The 16,636-nt window shown below is 57.0% G+C and overlaps 2 protein-coding genes across 3 annotated transcripts; one reads left to right on the plus strand and one right to left on the minus strand.

The window, feature by feature from the left end:
* Positions 1–5,596: 5,596 nt before the first annotated feature.
* On the minus strand, positions 5,597–7,448 carry Mrpl36 (mitochondrial ribosomal protein L36). The gene is made up of 3 exons (XM_023560287.2): positions 7,305–7,448; positions 6,545–6,758; positions 5,597–6,294 (listed from the first exon to the last, which is right to left on the minus strand). The coding sequence occupies exons 2-3, from the start codon at positions 6,738–6,740 to the stop codon at positions 5,975–5,977; spliced, it is 516 nt and encodes a 171-aa protein (XP_023416055.1). The 5' UTR covers positions 6,741–6,758; positions 7,305–7,448; the 3' UTR covers positions 5,597–5,974.
* A 659-nt stretch (positions 7,449–8,107) lies between these two features.
* Positions 8,108–15,572, plus strand: Ndufs6 (NADH:ubiquinone oxidoreductase subunit S6). 2 transcript variants are annotated; one of them, XM_063257936.1, is made up of 4 exons: positions 8,108–8,303; positions 8,920–8,973; positions 14,267–14,389; positions 15,431–15,572. In XM_063257936.1, the coding sequence occupies exons 1-4, from the start codon at positions 8,109–8,111 to the stop codon at positions 15,551–15,553; spliced, it is 495 nt and encodes a 164-aa protein (XP_063114006.1). In that variant the 5' UTR covers position 8,108; the 3' UTR covers positions 15,554–15,572. The 2 variants fall into 2 exon arrangements, with proteins under 2 accessions (XP_063114006.1, XP_003462156.2); XM_003462108.5 differs by having other exon boundaries at positions 8,109–8,303; positions 15,424–15,572.
* The last annotated feature ends 1,064 nt before the right edge of the window (positions 15,573–16,636 follow it).

Here is a 16,636-nt window from a genome sequence, read left to right on the forward strand (position 1 = left end):
CTGTAAACTTGTAATCACATGTGTCAAACATAGCGTGGTATTTTCCCCAGTAAAATGGGAACCGCAGGAAGTCATCTACACTCGGTGTGGACAGTTTCCCTGACAGAAGTTAATTCTGAACTAAGTATTCCCTGAGAGAAGGCAAGGAAACATTTTTACATGTCTACCATTCGTCCTGGGAGGACTCAAAACAAATACATTTCTCAGCGTTTGACACTGGCATCGTTCCGGCGGCCTCGGGCTATGTGCTGTTTGCAGTTGGTGGAGTTGGAGGATGAGAAAACGGTGCTACGTTAAGAGGAACGCATCACGTGGGCTAATCAGAGCCAGGCGGAAGCCGGCGCTCTGCCACAAAGCCTAGAGCGGCAGGCAGGCGGGAGGCAGGGCATCGGTATAGCAGGAACCCAAAGCCCACCCGACAAACTCAAACCACGGGTTGCGCTGGGGCAGGGGTTCCCAGCGGAGACACCTCCTTCCCAGACCCAGTGCCCAGGTGCCCAAGGCCCTGACTTTCCTCGCCTTCTCCCTGCTGGCCTTCCTGCCATGCACTCTGCCAGGCTGGTCTGGAGTGCTGCACAGTGCTGAGAGCCTGGCCATGGTGCGCACAGGCCTCCCTGGCCTCTATGGGGAGCCCCTCAGCAGCCGTTTCCTGAGGGCCCCCATCTCCTGCTGAGGGCCTGCAAGGGTGGAGGCCAAGACTCCAACTCCCAAGGCCCAGCTCAGGAGCTTCTCAGGGGACCTTCTTGGCTCTGCCCTTTGCCCCCTTCTTTTCCCATCCAGGGTCTCTCCCCTCCCCCAGTCACCAGGAAAGCCTCCTACCCCGTTCCATCCTGTCTCCACCCCTAATGACCACTTGGCTCTGCTGGGCAGCCCTAGCCCTACCCCTACCCCTACTCTGGCCATCCACGCTGGCCTGGGGACAGAGCAGGATGACCCACAGTGCAGACATGAAGCAGACGGCCCCTCGGAGTCTGTACTTCCGCAGCACCTGCTGTCATGCCGGCTGCTGAGGCTGTGGGGCGACCTGGCTGGGTGGACAGGAGGCCCAGAGCCCACGCTCTGCAGCCACTCGGAAAGCACCTGGGCCTGGGGCCGCACCACAGTCCCTGTCCTGTCACAATGCCAGGGCCCACCACAGGATCAAGGTGGGGAGCGTGGCACAGCAGCCTCAGGTGGGCATCCTCCTGGACCCTCCATGTGTCGCCTCTGCCCATCCTCTCCAGCCACCTTAGGAAATGGTGCCAGCCTGGGACAGCCTGGGGACCCCTCCCGGCATCTGCAGTCCTCCCACAGGCCACCTGGTGACTCTGGTTCCTGACCCATGCTCTGCTCTGACCTAGACCACTGGTCCTCACTGTTCTGGAGGGACATCGTGGTCCTGAGAAACTCCTGCCATGTCACTGCCCACCCTTCTCTGAGCAGAACAGGCCTCCGTGCTGAGTGGCCAAGTCTCTTCCACGCATCTGAGTCCCTAAGCAAGCGGCATCTGCCAGTGCATGTGCATCTGAACACCAGGGCTGAGCACACCACATGTGCACATGAGCATGCAGATGCACGAACTCAGTGTGTGCAGCACACAGCTGCACAACCCACTTGTGGCTGCACTTGAGCACACCAGATACTTGCATGTGTGCGTGTGCAAACATACCACACATCACATAAAGACCACCTGTACACACAGCCACACACATATGTGAAACACAATGCATGGATGCCATTTGCGTCTGTGTGCACACATCCACACGTGTGCACACATGCTTTGCCTTCTGCCCCAGATCCAGGGACCCTGCCAGCTCTCCCTGCACCTGGGTTCCCTGGAGAGCATTCCGAGCTGTAACTGACTTGGGCTCTGGACTCAACAGCCTGGAGGCCCCTGCACTTTGGAGAGGCCTACGGGACCTTCTTCAGTGCTTCGGGGTGCAATCTGTTCTGAGACAGAGACCTGACCCTGTGGGCTGTGCCCCTGACCAGAGTAGCTGCTGGCTGCCCCAAGCAGGATGAGAACCAAACCATAGGGCCGTCTGGGCCTCTGGAGGCGGTGTGTGATTGTGCAGGCTCTGTGCTTGGACCCGCTCCACACCGACGCACTCACCTATAAATAACGGCGGTGACAGGTTGCTTGTCAGCAGCCGCTGATGGACGGCGCCTGCTCCTGCCATTACAGCCTTGTGACTGTGGGAAAATTAATTTAAGTGGTAGTTAATTTCTAATGAATTCCACTCAGGCGGCTAATGTGGTCCCTCGGTGTTATGGTAACCTTCACGGATCACAGCGTTATGTAAATAAATTCTACTTTGTGCTGGTTTATTAAAAAAGTGAAGATCGGGAAGCCTGCAAAGTCTCTGTGGTGCCCATGGCTGGCTATGACAGGGGACACTTTAAGGAGAGAAACCAATCCGCCAGGAGCTTGCTGGACCCCCTTCCCCAGTCTGGCTCACCTGCCTGCCTTTAGGGCACCATCACATCAGCTCCCCACTTCTATGCAGCTGTGGCTCTACCCCAAGAGAAAGGGGAACTCCTCCCACGACCCCCAGGGACGTGGTGATGTGCCGTAGGGGCATCTCACTCTGAAAGCTACAGTGTCTTGTCCTGGAGACTGGCGGGGCACAAGGGAGGTGGGAGGCAAGGGCACAGAGGTGGGTGAGGAGAGGTGGTGGGGGAGGGGGGGAACAGGCGACCAGCTCTCCAGTGGGAAACAGCCCTGGGCATCCTGTGTGCTTGGGGGCAAGTGTGGGTATGTGAGCCCCCTGGGGAGGTACAGTGAATCTCCAGTCCTGCTGGGGGTGCTAAAGCCATCGGGTCCCAGCAGAGGTTGAGTCAGGACAGCACTACAGCTCATAATGAGTGGGCATCAAATCTGCTCAGGTCAACCCAGGTGGCCTGTTGTGCGTGGGGGGCCTCTCCAGGCTCAGACTCTCCCTGGACCCTGCAAGCTCTTCACCTCCAGTCTTGCTGGAGGCCCTCCTACCCACCTTCTGCTCTCTGAGCCCTGCCTGCCCCTGCAGAGCCCCCATCTCCCACCACCTGAGCCCTGGACTATGGTTCTGTCCTGGCCCCAGGGCTTCCTTGGCTGCTCCTGCTGGGTTCCCAGCAGTGTGGTCCTGGAGCCCAGGGCTCTGTCCTTGTATGTTCTGGTCATGCAATGTAGGCATTCACCACAGCAACAGGCTCTATGCTCTCATGTGTTGGGGTGATGGGGCTCAGGCCTCCCGCCACCACAGGGGCCATCAGCTGGCAGCTGTGGCTGGGTCCTCCCAAAGTATGGTTGCTCTCGCTCCTGGTGCCTGGCTGGGAAGTCATCCCTGAGCTCCCAGCGATGTCTGAAAGGCACCTCCCTGGGCACCTGGGCATCGCCGACCTCAAAGTAGCTGTAGAGGCCCCTGGGCCAGAGCAGAGGCTGTAGGTCTCCCCAACACTCTGCCCAACCCTGTTCAGGGGTTACAGAAGCCACTCACAGTGGAGGCAGGGGACACAGACCTCACACAGGAATGCAAGAGGCTGCAGCATGCCTGGGGTCTGTGGTCACCATCCAGAGCTGGCTGTAGGTCACATCAGCCCTGGTTCCAGCCACATGACAGGTCCGGCTTGGAACACTGGCCTTGGCTGATGTGGCCATGGCCCAGCTGAGGGGTGACCAGCCCAGGGTCCTGGTCTCTCCAGGCCTCAAGCTACCTGATTCTTTTTCTAACACAGGCTAGCCAGCTTTGGGGGAACTGGGGAGGTGCTCAGCTCTGAGAGTTCCCCAGTGGACCACTCAGTGCTGGCAGGAGCCAGCTTAGCTGTCCCTCTCAGGGAATGGGACTCAGGATGCAGCCTCATTTTCTCAAGAAGGGCCTTCGAGGCCTGTGATTCCTGTGGCTGGGTGTCGGTGTCGCTCCCGGCCGGCAGGAAAAACACACGACAGATTCTGACGGTGTGTAACCTTGTCTTTATTTGTCTCCGCGTGGGCCCTGCGAGGCCTCTGCTCTGCCACCAGTCCTTTCTCACCGGTGGACTTTCTCTATCCCTCTATTAGCAGCGTGGGTCACACACATATATACGGACTCATTGTCCAATAGGGCAACAGCAGGCATGTGAGCTGATTGGTCATCGTCATTAGTTGCTGGGTAGACCAGTCTATTGCGCGGGCTGTTTACGTCGCCAGGGCAATCAGGGGGCAAGAAGCAGGCGCCAACTTGGCTCACTCGATGGGAGGGGTAATTTAGCTCAGGCTTCGCTCTTTCCCACAGGCCTCAGCGGCTCCCAACAGCTGGGTGGGCACGAGCTCAGTGATCCCCGACAGGGCACTGTGTAAGGGTCACACCAGGGCGTCAGGGCTTGAGCTTGGCCTGAACACTGTGGACTTTGCTGGGAGACCTGGAGCAGCAGGAAGTGGTGGGTGGGGTGGTCCCTCATTTCAGGAAGCCATGAGCTGGGACTCACAGGCAGGGTGCAAGTGGCCTGGGGAGACCTGGCTGTTAGGGCCAGGAGGGGGCTGGGTGCCCAGCGTGCTGGCCATGGGGGTGGAGTCTGACACAGTCCTCTCAGCTCCCAGTAGTGGCTTTGACCAAGTGGCCTCTGCTGATACCTCCAACCCACCTGTTACTACTTCTGGGCCACCTCTACCCGGTCCCTGCACCGAGACTTGGGAATGCAGGGCCTCCATGTTCACCCTGCCCTCTGCCCTGAGCACAGCCCTGCAGCACTGTCCTTGAGCCCCTTGCCAGGCCCAGTCCTAGTGGCCATCTGGCCTTGTCACCCTGGTGGATGCCTCCCCCAGTCCCCCCAAAGCTGTTGATGGCTATCTCTCATGAGAGCTCTGACTGGTCAGTCAGGCCTCGGCCCCAGGGCTGCAGGAGCCACAGAGCCCTGTGTGTTGCTCCCCTGGGCTCCAGTGCCACTAGGACCCAGCTACTGCAGGCCCAGACAGGTGGCACCAGCAAACTTCACCCGGACCAACCCTCATCACATGAGCAAGGCCCTGGCACCTGCTGTCCAGAGCTGCAGCCTATCAGCCCTCTGTCTCTCCTGACCCTGTGGCTCTTTCCCATCACAGCTGCTCCTCCTGTGCATTCTCTTTGGTGCCTGACGTCCCACTTGAAAGGTGATAGTGTGCTGTGGCTTAGGGCTTGGACCCCAATTCCAACCCTGCTTCTCCCCAGCAGTATGACCCAGGGTCCTATGTGCCTGTTTCCTAGTCTGTAAACGGGAAAACTAGCACGTCATAATTACACTGTTTCTGTGTACTTATCAGTTGCATAAATACATTCTGTTCATGTGCTTCCCATGTTCCCCAGTGAAATCGTTTCTTAATACAAATAGCCTTCGAATAGCTTAACCATGCACTTCCCTGACTGCTGGCTGCAGGCGGGGTGGCCAGTGGCCACACCAGTGCACTGTGCCGGTCTGGAATCAGGCAGTAACGTGTGCCACACGAACCTCGAGTTCCCTGGGTTTGCAAGATTTAACAACCCAGGGTTCACAGCAGGTGGCCAAGCAGGTCCCAGAGATAGACTCTCCTTCCCGGAGCCCGGCCAACACCCCCCCCCCACCCCAAAAATGGACTTTCTGAAAGCACCAACTTGCTAGCCTAAGGCAGCCAAAGCCGACTCCGAGATGCATTTATTCATAAACGAATTTATTCCTAAACAAATTGTTTCCTGTGAGTTACAGACTGCTGTTAATGTTCTTCACCCTCGACCTCAGACAGGACTGAAGCGACAAGGAGTTCACATCCACATCAGGAACGGTGAGGGCCTGCGGACTCAGTTCTTTCTGGCATGAAACTAGCTTTGCCTTCTGCATTATTTTGCATCCTCCAGCCCAGCACAGAGGGGGTTCCTTCCCAGCAGACTCCAGCCTGGCCTGTCTATATCTGAGTTGCTAAAAAACTGAAAGGAAGACCCAGGAGCTGATTCAACAGAGCCCTGAAGCTGTCCTTTTCTTCGGCAAGGTCACGACTGTTCTCCAGAGCGCTGGGACGCAAGGACGCAGGCTATACCATCTGCCGCTGCTTGTGCTTCGGGTTGGATTTGCAGAGCACGTACCAGCGCCCATTCCTCTTCACCATGTAGCAGTCCCGGCAGCGCTTTTGGAGCACCGCCTTGGTCTTGAAACCCAGCGCAGGCGGCAGCGGCGGGAGGCTGCGCGGGGTCATGAGGGCGCAGGGCGCGGCGAGCGCGGGCACGGCCGCTCCGTGGGGCCCTGCCAGCGCCGAGGAGCGCGCGCGCGGCCCAGCACACACCAGAAGTCGCAAGGGGTGTGTGGCGGCGGCCAGCGCGCTCCGGATCAGCGGGGCGGCCATGGCGCCAGGACCTGCGGGGAGAAAACGCGGTGGTTGCGGTCCCTGCCCAGTCCCGGTGGCTTGGGGTGCGGGCTGCAGAAATGCAGGGCCGGGCCGGGTCGGGCCGGGCTCAGGGCCACCCTCAGGTCACTGCGCCCGCGTGTCGCCTCCCGTCGGGAGAATGCTGTCGGGGCGGGACCCCCACCCGCCTGCCTTCACTCCCCAGCCCGCCCTCCTAGCTGGGCCCCACTAACTGGGTCCCCAGGACCCTCGAACTCTGACCTGGTAAGAGTAAGCCCGGCCACAAGTTGTCAGCACCGGTGGCGGCGCCTGCGCCTTTGCGAACGAGAGCTCCCGCGCCTGCGCAGTGGGCGACGAAGGCGTTGCTGCCAGGAAGAAGGATGGCGGATGGTCGCTGGGAAGGCGGGTGCAGAGACCGCGGCGCATGAGCGCTGGGACCGCCACGCCCCCAGCACATTCTGTTTGGGTTCCTAACCTACCGATGAAAAAACGCACAAATAGGGCCGAAAATGCATATCCAGAGTTAGAAAGAAATTACAGCCAATTAGACATAAGAAAAACTGACAAACACCAACGTTTAAACAAAGTGGAACGATTCTATGTAGTGCCACCCTGGCGGATGTGTGAAGTCGCAGGGAAACACCAGCCAGCGGCCCTAACTGGTCACAGCTAAACTGCCTTTCCCCTTGGAGCTGTAGAAGAGCCCCAGAGGTAGACAGAAATGGAATGAGCTGTGCCATGCACACCTGCTAGGCCACCGCCCAGGCTCTGCGTTGCTGGGGCTGCACCAGAACGCACCCGCTGTATACTGACTTTGGCAGCGCACACGGTGCCGGTAGCTTACCCCACCCTCATGCCTGGCCAGGCAGCGCCAGAGCCTAGAGCCTGGTCAGCTCCAAGGTGACCGTCCCCCACCACCGCAGTCCTTTCCCTTTCTAGGGGTTTTTAAAGGGTGCCCTTCACACCTCCCAGGCCTGCGGCCTGGAGGCTGAGCCTTTGCTCCTGCCTCACTGATTGTCACCTGGTTCTCAGGCTTTGGCTGCTGGAAGGAAGGGGTCACTAGAGAGCTCGCCCCAACCAGGCTGTCTCTTGAGTCCTGGAGTTTAGCGCTAGCCCGCCCTGCTGAGCCCAGGGTATGCGCTGACCACTTCACTCCTTCAGTGGCGGCCCCCTGTGACTGTCACCCCAGAAGGCTCTGAAAGGTTCCTTGTCCAGCCAGTCACAAGCCAGGGCTCTCCCTGAGAACCGCGGCACCTCTATGAAACGCCCATGTCCGCATTAAAAGTTTCTTCTGCTCTGTCCCCTCCCCTGCTTTTTGTGCGCCACCTCAAGAGGGACCAAAAAATAACCAGGGACCAGGGTCGCCTCTACACAGAATGGGCATGGAACCGTGTCAGCTCTAAGGTGATCGTCCCCCAGTCTTCAGGGGTGTCGTCCGCAGGATGAAAGTCAGCTGTGGTTCACTGGTAGCTTTATTAGGGCTCTGTGGCAGAAACCCGGAATGCTGAGTATGTGTGCCAGGATGCGCTTCTAGTTTCTTCTGCTTCTGCTAAGAATTGATTTCTTCACCCAATAAAAACATTTGCTATTTAACTTCTCAGCACCACCGACTGCCATCAGGATACAACACCGCTTCACTTTTCAACTTCCCTTGCTTGCTTCCCCAAACAGGAAGGGCTCGGCCGGTACTAAGCCCCGGAAGACTGCGCACTATTATTCGCTCTTAGGGGCAGTTCCAATCGGAGGCCGCACCTGCCGGCAGAACGGCTTAGCGCGCACGCTCACCTTACGCACCGCCCCCGGGCGCGCTTCTTCAGAGTGAAATATGTCCCGGGAGCCGGTCCCCACCGGAAGCCGTGCGCGTGCGTCGGCGCTCAGCGTGACGCCTGCCAGGTCAGGGGTCACGGGCAAGATGGCGGCAGCAGTGACCTTCCGCCGGCTACTGGTCCTGCCGCGAGCCGTGCGGGCCTTCGGGGTGCGGGTGTCGCCGACTGGGGAGAAGATCACGCATACCGGCCAGGTAACTGTGACACCCGATACCCACGGTTCAGGCCGCGGAGAGTAGACGGCCGGATAGCGCTGGCAGGGCCTCGTCCTGAGGCTCCCAGAGCTGCGAGTAACTCGCTCACTCCCGCTCGGGTCCCACATGTGCAAATCTTCTCGCCTGCGGGCGACGGCTGACCTCCCAGTGCAGCCCAGGGGGCTGCGGTGGAGCTGCAGAGAGCCTAAGTTTAATGACTTGGGGGTCTGATGAGCGCACACAGAAGCTGTCAACTATCATGGTGAGCGAACAGATGGAAAATTACGGATGAGAATGTCACCCAATACATTTAAGGGGGAAATAAAGCTGTGAAGGCTTTCGTGAAAGGAAGTTAGGCCTTCCTCCACTCATCTGCTCTGGGCTCCAGCTGCCTGGTCACGCAGGCTGGCTGCCCGCCTGTCAGATCACCTTTATTGGGAACCCTGCTGACATATGTGACTGTATGCACAAGTACAGTTTGTCCTCTTTGTTGCTAGCTCATTGTCAGTGGCCTAAAATGTCAAGAAAAACACTTTTCTACAATACTTAGCTTGATGTTAAGTGACCACTTTCAGAATTAGGCAGCAAAAGTCACAGATGGACTTTTTTCTTTCAGGCTTATGACAATAAAGACTACAGGAAAATTCGGTTTGTAGGTCGTCAGAAAGAGGTGAGTACAAGAGCCAGTGTAAGAGCCAGTGGTAAGCATTCATAATACTTAAACAGGTTGAGCATCTCCAATCCAAACACCGGAAATGCTCCAAAACCCAAAATCTCTGAGTCTGCACATGGTGCTTCAACTAGAGATGGTCTCACTTAAAATACAGGCATGTTAGAAGTTTCGTATGCAGTTATTTTCAGGCTGTGTAAAGAAACATAAATGAATTTCCTATTTAGACTTCAGTTCCATGTCCAAGATATCTTGAAATGCACATGCAAATATTTCAAAATCCAAAACACTTTTAGTCCCAAGCCTGGGACACAGGTATTTAACCTCTGACACCAACAAGAAATAAAAATTAATACATAAGACTTAAATCCTGTGTCTTAAGCATCCTAGCGGAGTGCTTAATTGTTTTTGGTTTTTCTTTCCAAAACATTTAATATAATATGTATAACCATAGCATCCTATAGCCATTTATACATGAGGATCATTTTTTTTCTTTTCTGTGTCTCAGATTATTCTTCTAATCACCCCTTGGAGTTTGCTTTTCACAGTTTTCATTAAATAAGTTTGGATGTGTTCTCACAAGGACACTACAAGTTGAAATGACCCCTCTCTAAGTGGGTCTGATTCCTCTGCACATTGCACAGGAAGACAGGTCAGTTCCCACACCCATGATGGTGCTGCTGGAGAAAGAATATTGAAAATGGAGTCTTCTGCTGAGATAAGCGTGTTTCCTGTCTCACTCCCTGTTGCATCCATGTCCCCAGCCCGCATTCTCCCTCCTGTTAGTTTAAGCAGGGCTCCAGCTTCCGTGAGTGATTTTTTTCTTTCATGTGCATCTTACATCACTCTTCTTATCTCAGGGGTCTGGTAAATCAATACCTCCCCCTTCCTCCTGATTTTGGCTTCATTGTTCTTTCCCAGTTTCTGGTCCGTCCGGAGCTGCAGAACCTTCTGGAGAAGCTCCCATGTTGGCCACTGGCCGTTACAATTCAAGTTCTCAGACTTCAGTGTTTGGCTGCTCTGTGACTGATGTATGGGAGGAGAGAAGTTTGTGTTTTCCCGTTGGCTGTTTGCAGTGTTGCTTGAGTGCTGACTTGGGAAGGAGCCTGAAGCCCCTGAGGGTTCAGAGGAAGAGTCGGGGAAGGGTGTGAGGTCTATTAGATGTGGCAGTGAGTCTGCCGCTGGTGGGTAGTAGCTGTGTGCATTTGCAGGCTACCAGGCAACTGTGAGTCAGTGCCTCTGAAATTTTCTTGTATGTAAATTTGAAACCTTGTGAAAATTTTTTGCAGTGTTTGTCATTATAGGCATCTGTGGGATAATGCAGATTGCCTTGCACTCTGTGAGTGTAGCCACACCTACTCCTTGTCCTCGAAGCCTTCTTGGTTCATTTCTCACCTTCTTGGTTCATGTATTTCTGGTTTCACTTGTGCTCGTATGCTGCTGCCCTGTGTTTTGCACCAAGGAACATTTGGCATTAGTAATGGGTGTCACTTTTACATGATCAGGACCATTAGGCTTTCCAGCTAGGTGTTGGAATGTGACGTTTGCCAGTTGCTCCTGTGGTGTTGAGGTGGGGAGCAGGCTTGTTTTGCTTCTGGCAGGGAGGGTCATGGAGGTAGGGAGGTTGTCTTGGCGGGCAGAGCAGGGGAGATGTGTGTCAGGTTGTTGTGAGGCTGGAGTCCACATCCTTGCTTGGCGGATGTCGTGCTATGCCAGCGGGGCTGTGAGCTGAGCAGCCAGGAAACAGGTGGGCTGTGTAGCTGCTCTGGCCCTAACTCCTTTCTCGGCACTGATGGTGCTTCAGCCAGGGTGCACAGCTCCCTGCCACAGACGCCTCTGCTGGAAATTCTTTGTGTGGTTCCTGCTGGGCAAAGCAAAGGGTAATGGAGAGGTCCTACAGGTGAGCAGGCAGAGGCAGATGTGGAAACAGCGGGCTGAAAACAGGGGCTGCAGGACAGTGAGCCTGCCTGGCCCCAGTGGGTGTGTGGACCCACCAGTGTCCCAGCACCCCTGCCTGGTATCCTGAGTGAGGGATGCATCTTACACCTGCAGGCGGGCAGCGTCGTACCTGGGAAATGGCATCCTGCTTGGGCTTCACTTCTTTAATAATGTTTTTAATTTTAAAAATTGTTTTGGTGGGGCATTGTGCTGGGGACCAAACCCAGGGTCTTGTTCATGCCAGGAAAGGGCTTTACAGCTAGGCTACACCCCAGCCCCTAAGAGATTGTTTTTTAGAACATTTTCGGGTTTGCAGAAAAACTGCAAAAACAGTGCAGTGCTCCCACAGCTCCTCCCACCGGTAGCCCCCTGTGGGCCTGGTGGTCTGCGTGCACCTGCGCCTCATGAAGAAGTTGTGCTGATGCTGTTGTGCTCTGTCCTGCACCTGCTGTTGCCATTACACCCAGAGATGCTCACACCCCCCCACACCCATGCTCTGCCTGTTCAGCCTCCCTGCACCACCCTCTGGCCACCCTGCATGTGTCCCCAGTTCTACTGTATTTAGCTGAATGCAAACCTCACCTGAGGCCCTGGGGTGTTGAGCTGGCTCTGGGGATCCCAGGCAGCTTCCTTGTGAGGTTCAGAGGTTCCTGTTGGTCTTGACATGTGACACGGTGGTAGCCCTGGGAAGAGAATGCTGTGGGGCTGGAGGATGCCCCCGACAAGGGCAGACCAGACGTCGGCCAGGGTGGTCCCGGGGGTCCTGGGAAGTGCCCAGTCACCCCTTCTCTTGCTCCTCTGCTGTCAGACGCTGCTGCCGGAAGCTGCCAGTGCTGATGCAGCAGGGTTGGAAGTGTGAAGACTGTAACTGCTCGGGTGGTGAGGCCTCAACGCTGTCACTGGGTGGGTTTGGTCCCCAACGTGGCTTGTGTGTTAGGTCCCAACTCCCACTCTGGCCAGCCTTCTGTCCACAGCAGAGCCTCTGTGCCAACCTTGTGCGCGGTGCCTGGCGTGGTGCCCGGCGCTGGTGAGTGGCACGTGCTCGGCCCCACCTGCCCCATTTGCACTGTGGGAATGAGCGTGGGGGCCCGGTAGCCCTGAGACCAGGCTCCGGCTCCAGCTCTTGAAGACAAGCAGGAGGCCAGGGTCTGTGGCCTGTGACCCCCACTCAGAGCCCAGTCTGGTGGACCTGTGTAACCCTGGGACCTCAGTGCTTCTCTGTTCTTTGGTGGCAATGTGGAGGTGAAGCCGCCACCTTTTTAGGGGAGCAGAGGTGTTCCTGCAGTAAGATGCTGGTGAGCCCAGAAGAAGGGGATGCTGAGAGCATGCAGTAACCCAGAGGGTGCTGGGCTCCATGATCCCTCGTGTGCCGTCCCAGCACGGATGGGCAGTGCAGAGCGGGGTGCGGCTGTCTGTTGGGAGAGGCGTACAGTTTAGAAGTGCGGTTTCTGGGGTGAGTGGTGGTGATGGTTGCAGAACACAGTGACTGTGCTCAGTGTCACTAGGAAGTGTTATGGTGCTAATTCTTTGTGTGTATTTTGCCCCAGTTTTAAAACTGGGGAGGTAGTTGCAGTGGGCTGCACCTGTAACTCCAGCTCCTAGGGAGGCTGAGACAGGAGGAGGCTGGAGGAGGGGACAGGCACCTTATCCCATGTTGGCCTCTTTGCTGGCACATCAGCAGGTCCTCACCCAACTTAAACAGGCTCTGAGGCGTACATAGGAGTGGCTACAGCGGCCCCAGGAGAGCTGGGTGACCCTGGTTTGCTGCCAAGGGACCAGGAGGAGGGCGGGGGGAGGTGCAGGGAGTGGCTGGCAGGGCTCTGTGGGCGCCAAGCTCTGGGTGGAACTAGGTGTGGGCGTGCAGGGTGGTTCAGCTGCCCTGTGTGCCGAGGGAGGATGGCCGCAGGGCCTTTGCCCGCATGCCCTGCCTCCCGGCTGGTGATGCAGGGGTTGTGACCCAGGCCTGGAAGCTGCAGGAGGAAAGTCTGCCGTACTGCCTGTGTGTGGTGCCCAGCAGGGCCCGGAGAGCCAGGCCCTCCCTGTCCACTGTGGTGCCTATGCCGAGGTCCCCGCCCACTCCAGCCCCAGACTCTGAAGACAGCCTGATCACTGGAGCATTTTCTGTGTTGAAAGTTAGTTTAAGTGAAAACTGCAGTTGTCCCTGTGGTCCAAACCTTCTGTGTGTGCAGACATGTGTCTGTGTAAGCGAGGCGTGCATTTCCTGGCGTGCACTGGCAGCCCCCGCAGTGTGACGTCCCTGCTTGGGGCTGTGCCTGGCGGCGTAGGGCTTGCCCATCTCCTCTCCTTGTCCCTGTCCCTCTGTCCCCTTGGTCCCGTCCCCCTCGTGTCCCCTTGTCCTCTCCCATGGGACAAAGGCCCAGGTCCCTGTTTCTGGTCATCTTTTATTCTGCTCTTTATCTGTAGTTTGGGTTTTTCACGTGAGAGCAAGTCTGGGATGTGTAAGCCGGGCGCAGGCCCTGGTTCACTTACCTTGGGTCCCAGGTGTAACTGGTTCTTCTCTGTGGCGGAGTCAGTGGCCCACAGTGGATGAGTGCCATGGCCCAGTCCTCTCAGCTGTTGGACATAGAAACTCCCAGTGTGATGGTTGGTGTCAATGTTAAAGAAATCTGATGCTCTTAATGACTTAAAGCCTGGGCACTCCACCAGTGGAGGTAGCGGTTCACAGGTCATCCATGTTCACCTGGGTTGTTTTCTTTTTGTGTAAGTCTTGGTGTTATTTCGTGGAATTGTGTGTTTTATTTTTATCTTTAATAGGCTTCCTCTCAGTTTGACATAAAGGAGTAGGCTTATTACAGGAAGGGTCACTCCCCCAGACATGAGGTCAGGGAATAAAGACAGCTTCCCCGCACCGTGAGTTCAGGCCTGAATGCCTAGGCCGAGACCCGTCGGCCACGGAGGGAGGTGGAGGTGTGCGCACTGGTGGGAGGCGCAGGACTGGGCACAGGACGCTTCCCTGTCCCTTCTGCCTGTGACCGACTGCAGCACTTTCCTGCTTCTTCCTAGGGTTAGGGGGCAGAGTGGGGGCATTCTGTGCCCATCGCTGGACTGAGCATAGCTCAGCCGTCAGTACGTGGAGGTCAGGGTCGCCGTGGAGCTTCTGCAGGGATGGAGCACAGTGCAGTGTGTCCCAGCATCGTGGAGGGTGGCCTGGAGACTCTGCCCCTGACGGACAGGGCAGGGCCTGAGACCTGTTAGTGCAGCCTTTGGGCAGACGCTGTGTTAGTCAGACGGGTGTCATTTGTGGGTGCTACCCGGATGCACAGGTGAGCTGTGCCCCATCCAGCCCTCCCTGGAGGACCACGTCGCCTGGTAAGTCTTCTTTTTCTCTTTCTAGGTGAATGAGAACTTTGCCATTGACTTGATAGCAGAGCAGCCTGTGAGCAAGGTGGGCCAGCGGGTGATCGCCTGCGACGGCGGCGGGGGCGCCCTGGGCCACCCCAAGGTGTACATAAACCTGGTACGCAGTGGGTCCTGTCACCCTCCCTGCCTGCTATGCCCTCCGCAGCCCCTGGAACCCCATGGCGGAAAAAGGCCCACAGATACTCTGGCGACGGTTCAATGTGCTAGACCCTGCGCCTGCCTTCCCTCTGCGACCACAGTGCCAGTCTCCTCCTGCCTGTTCTCACTGGTCCCTGTCTAGTCTGCTGGCCGTCACACCCATTGCCACAGCCTGGGACCCTGGGCACTCGGCCCTGGAGCTGGAGGCCCAGGACCACGTCCTCACAGGTCTGACTGGGGTGTGTCCTGGTCTCTGAGGACACTGGTCATCCTGGTCGGGATCCACTCTGGTGGCCTCATTTGCACTGGATCCAGGGCTGTGGAGGGTTAGGGCTTCGTTCAACCTGTGGCCTTGAGAGGGGACACAGTTGTGTCCTGATAGTCCCTCTGTGCTCTCACGTTATACGCAGGTCATAGAGGAGAGAAGGATCTAGGGGAGGAGGCATGTGGTGAGCTCCGGCAGGGCTGGTGGGCTCTGCTTGGCACAGGCCTGTCATGACACATGGAGGGCCACAGAGAAAGACTCAAGGAAGGGAAGGACACGCAGAGAGGTGTGCTGGGCAGGCGACCTGTGCTGTGGGGCGAGCCGTCTCTCAGCTCTTGCCTTCCTGTCACAGAGGTGCCACCCAGGCTTCATCTTCCTTGGTGCTGACCGTGGCTGGACGTTTCGTGGAGGCCTCCTCCAAGAGGGGCCCAGAGCGGGGCCTGTCGTCTTGAGGATCTGGGGTGTCCCTGTCTCTGAGGCTCAGTGAGTGGCAGGGTTGCAGTCAAGTGCCTGAAGTAGCCACATGGGGCCAGCAGGGTGCCCAGGCAACCCTCTGGGCTGACTTGGAGGTCTTGGCCCTCCGGTCGACACCAGGTTCATGGTTCAGTCCAGCAACCCTGTTCCCAGGGGGTGTTCAGCAGGGGCCTGCCTCCTCAGGGTCTGATGTCACACCATGGATTTGAGGGAGAAATAGAAAAGTGAGATGTTTCCTTTTGGATGTTTTTTAGGACAAAGAAACAAAGATGGGAACCTGCGGCTACTGCGGCCTGCAGTTCAAGCAACAGCATCACTAACCGCCTGGGCTCGAGGAGCAGGCGGGGCATGCCTGGGTCTTGCAGGGCTCCTGGAGCTGAATAAAGGACACGTACCCCACGCATTTCCTTCCTGGCTCGAGTGTCACTGGGCCACGTGTCCCCTCCCCTCCCCTCCCAGGCCATGGCCCCCGGAGCCGAGCAGTGAGACTGGCACAGCCGTGTCCTCGTTCTGCTGTAGGGCGCAGCTTTGTCCCCTCCTTGGCCTGGGTCGGAGCTGGGGCTCTGGTGTCAGGGCTCTACCCATTTGAAAGAGGCCCTCAGAGCGGGAACAGGGTGGGGCGTGGGGGAAGCCGCCGTAGAGGGAGAGCCACCGCTGACCCGGCCGCTGGGTCCCCCTGCTAGGGCTGTGGGTGGCATCAGGCGGCTGCCTCCTACCAGCTGCGGAGTGAGCAAGAAATGCCAAGGACATTAAACTAAAACAAACAAAAAGTGTGTTGCAGTAGAAGACACTGCCCGAACCCCTCAGGCTCCTCCCGCCGTGGCTTCACCCGTCGACCTGGCGCTTTGCACAGCAGCACTGGAGCTCTTTCCTGAGCCTTTAGCTCCATGGGTACAGCTGCCATGTTGTCCTGAGCTGGGGAAGAGCTGGAGGCTGCCCAGTCAGGGCTGGTCGTGGGCCTCCCTTTCCACTGTAGCGTCTGGTAGCAGCAGTCGCTGGTTGTTCCCCCCCCCCCATCACTGATTTTATTTATTTATTTATTTATTTATTTATTTATTTATTTATTTGTCTTTTTCCTTTTTATCGGTACTGGGGATCGAACCCATGACTGCCTGCTTGCAAGGCAGGCGCTTATGCCACTGAGCTAAATCCCCAGCCCCACTGAGACAGGGTCTCGTGATGCATTTCAGGCTGGCCATGAACTTATGTTGATCCTCCTGCCTCAGCCTCCTGAGTGCACCGTGGCTCTTGGCTTCTCTGTGATTTTGGTCACACTGTGTAAAGACTTCAGGTGGCTGGGCTCAGCAGAGTGTGGGCCAAGGCACTTGGGGATGTCCTAGGAACCTTGACTTCTGGGGGCCACCTGATTGGGCCCGGAGTCTTCGGCAGAGTCATGATGTTCCTTCACCCAGCCTGGTGGACCAGCTCCGCCCCCTCCCCGTGGCCACAGCCTCTGCAATGCTGCCT

Source organism: Cavia porcellus, unplaced genomic scaffold, assembly GCF_034190915.1.
Source record: "Cavia porcellus strain 051 isolate PalLab524CR breed Dunkin Hartley unplaced genomic scaffold, mCavPor4.1 scaffold_11, whole genome shotgun sequence".
Classification (NCBI taxonomy): domain Eukaryota; kingdom Metazoa; phylum Chordata; class Mammalia; order Rodentia; family Caviidae; genus Cavia; species Cavia porcellus.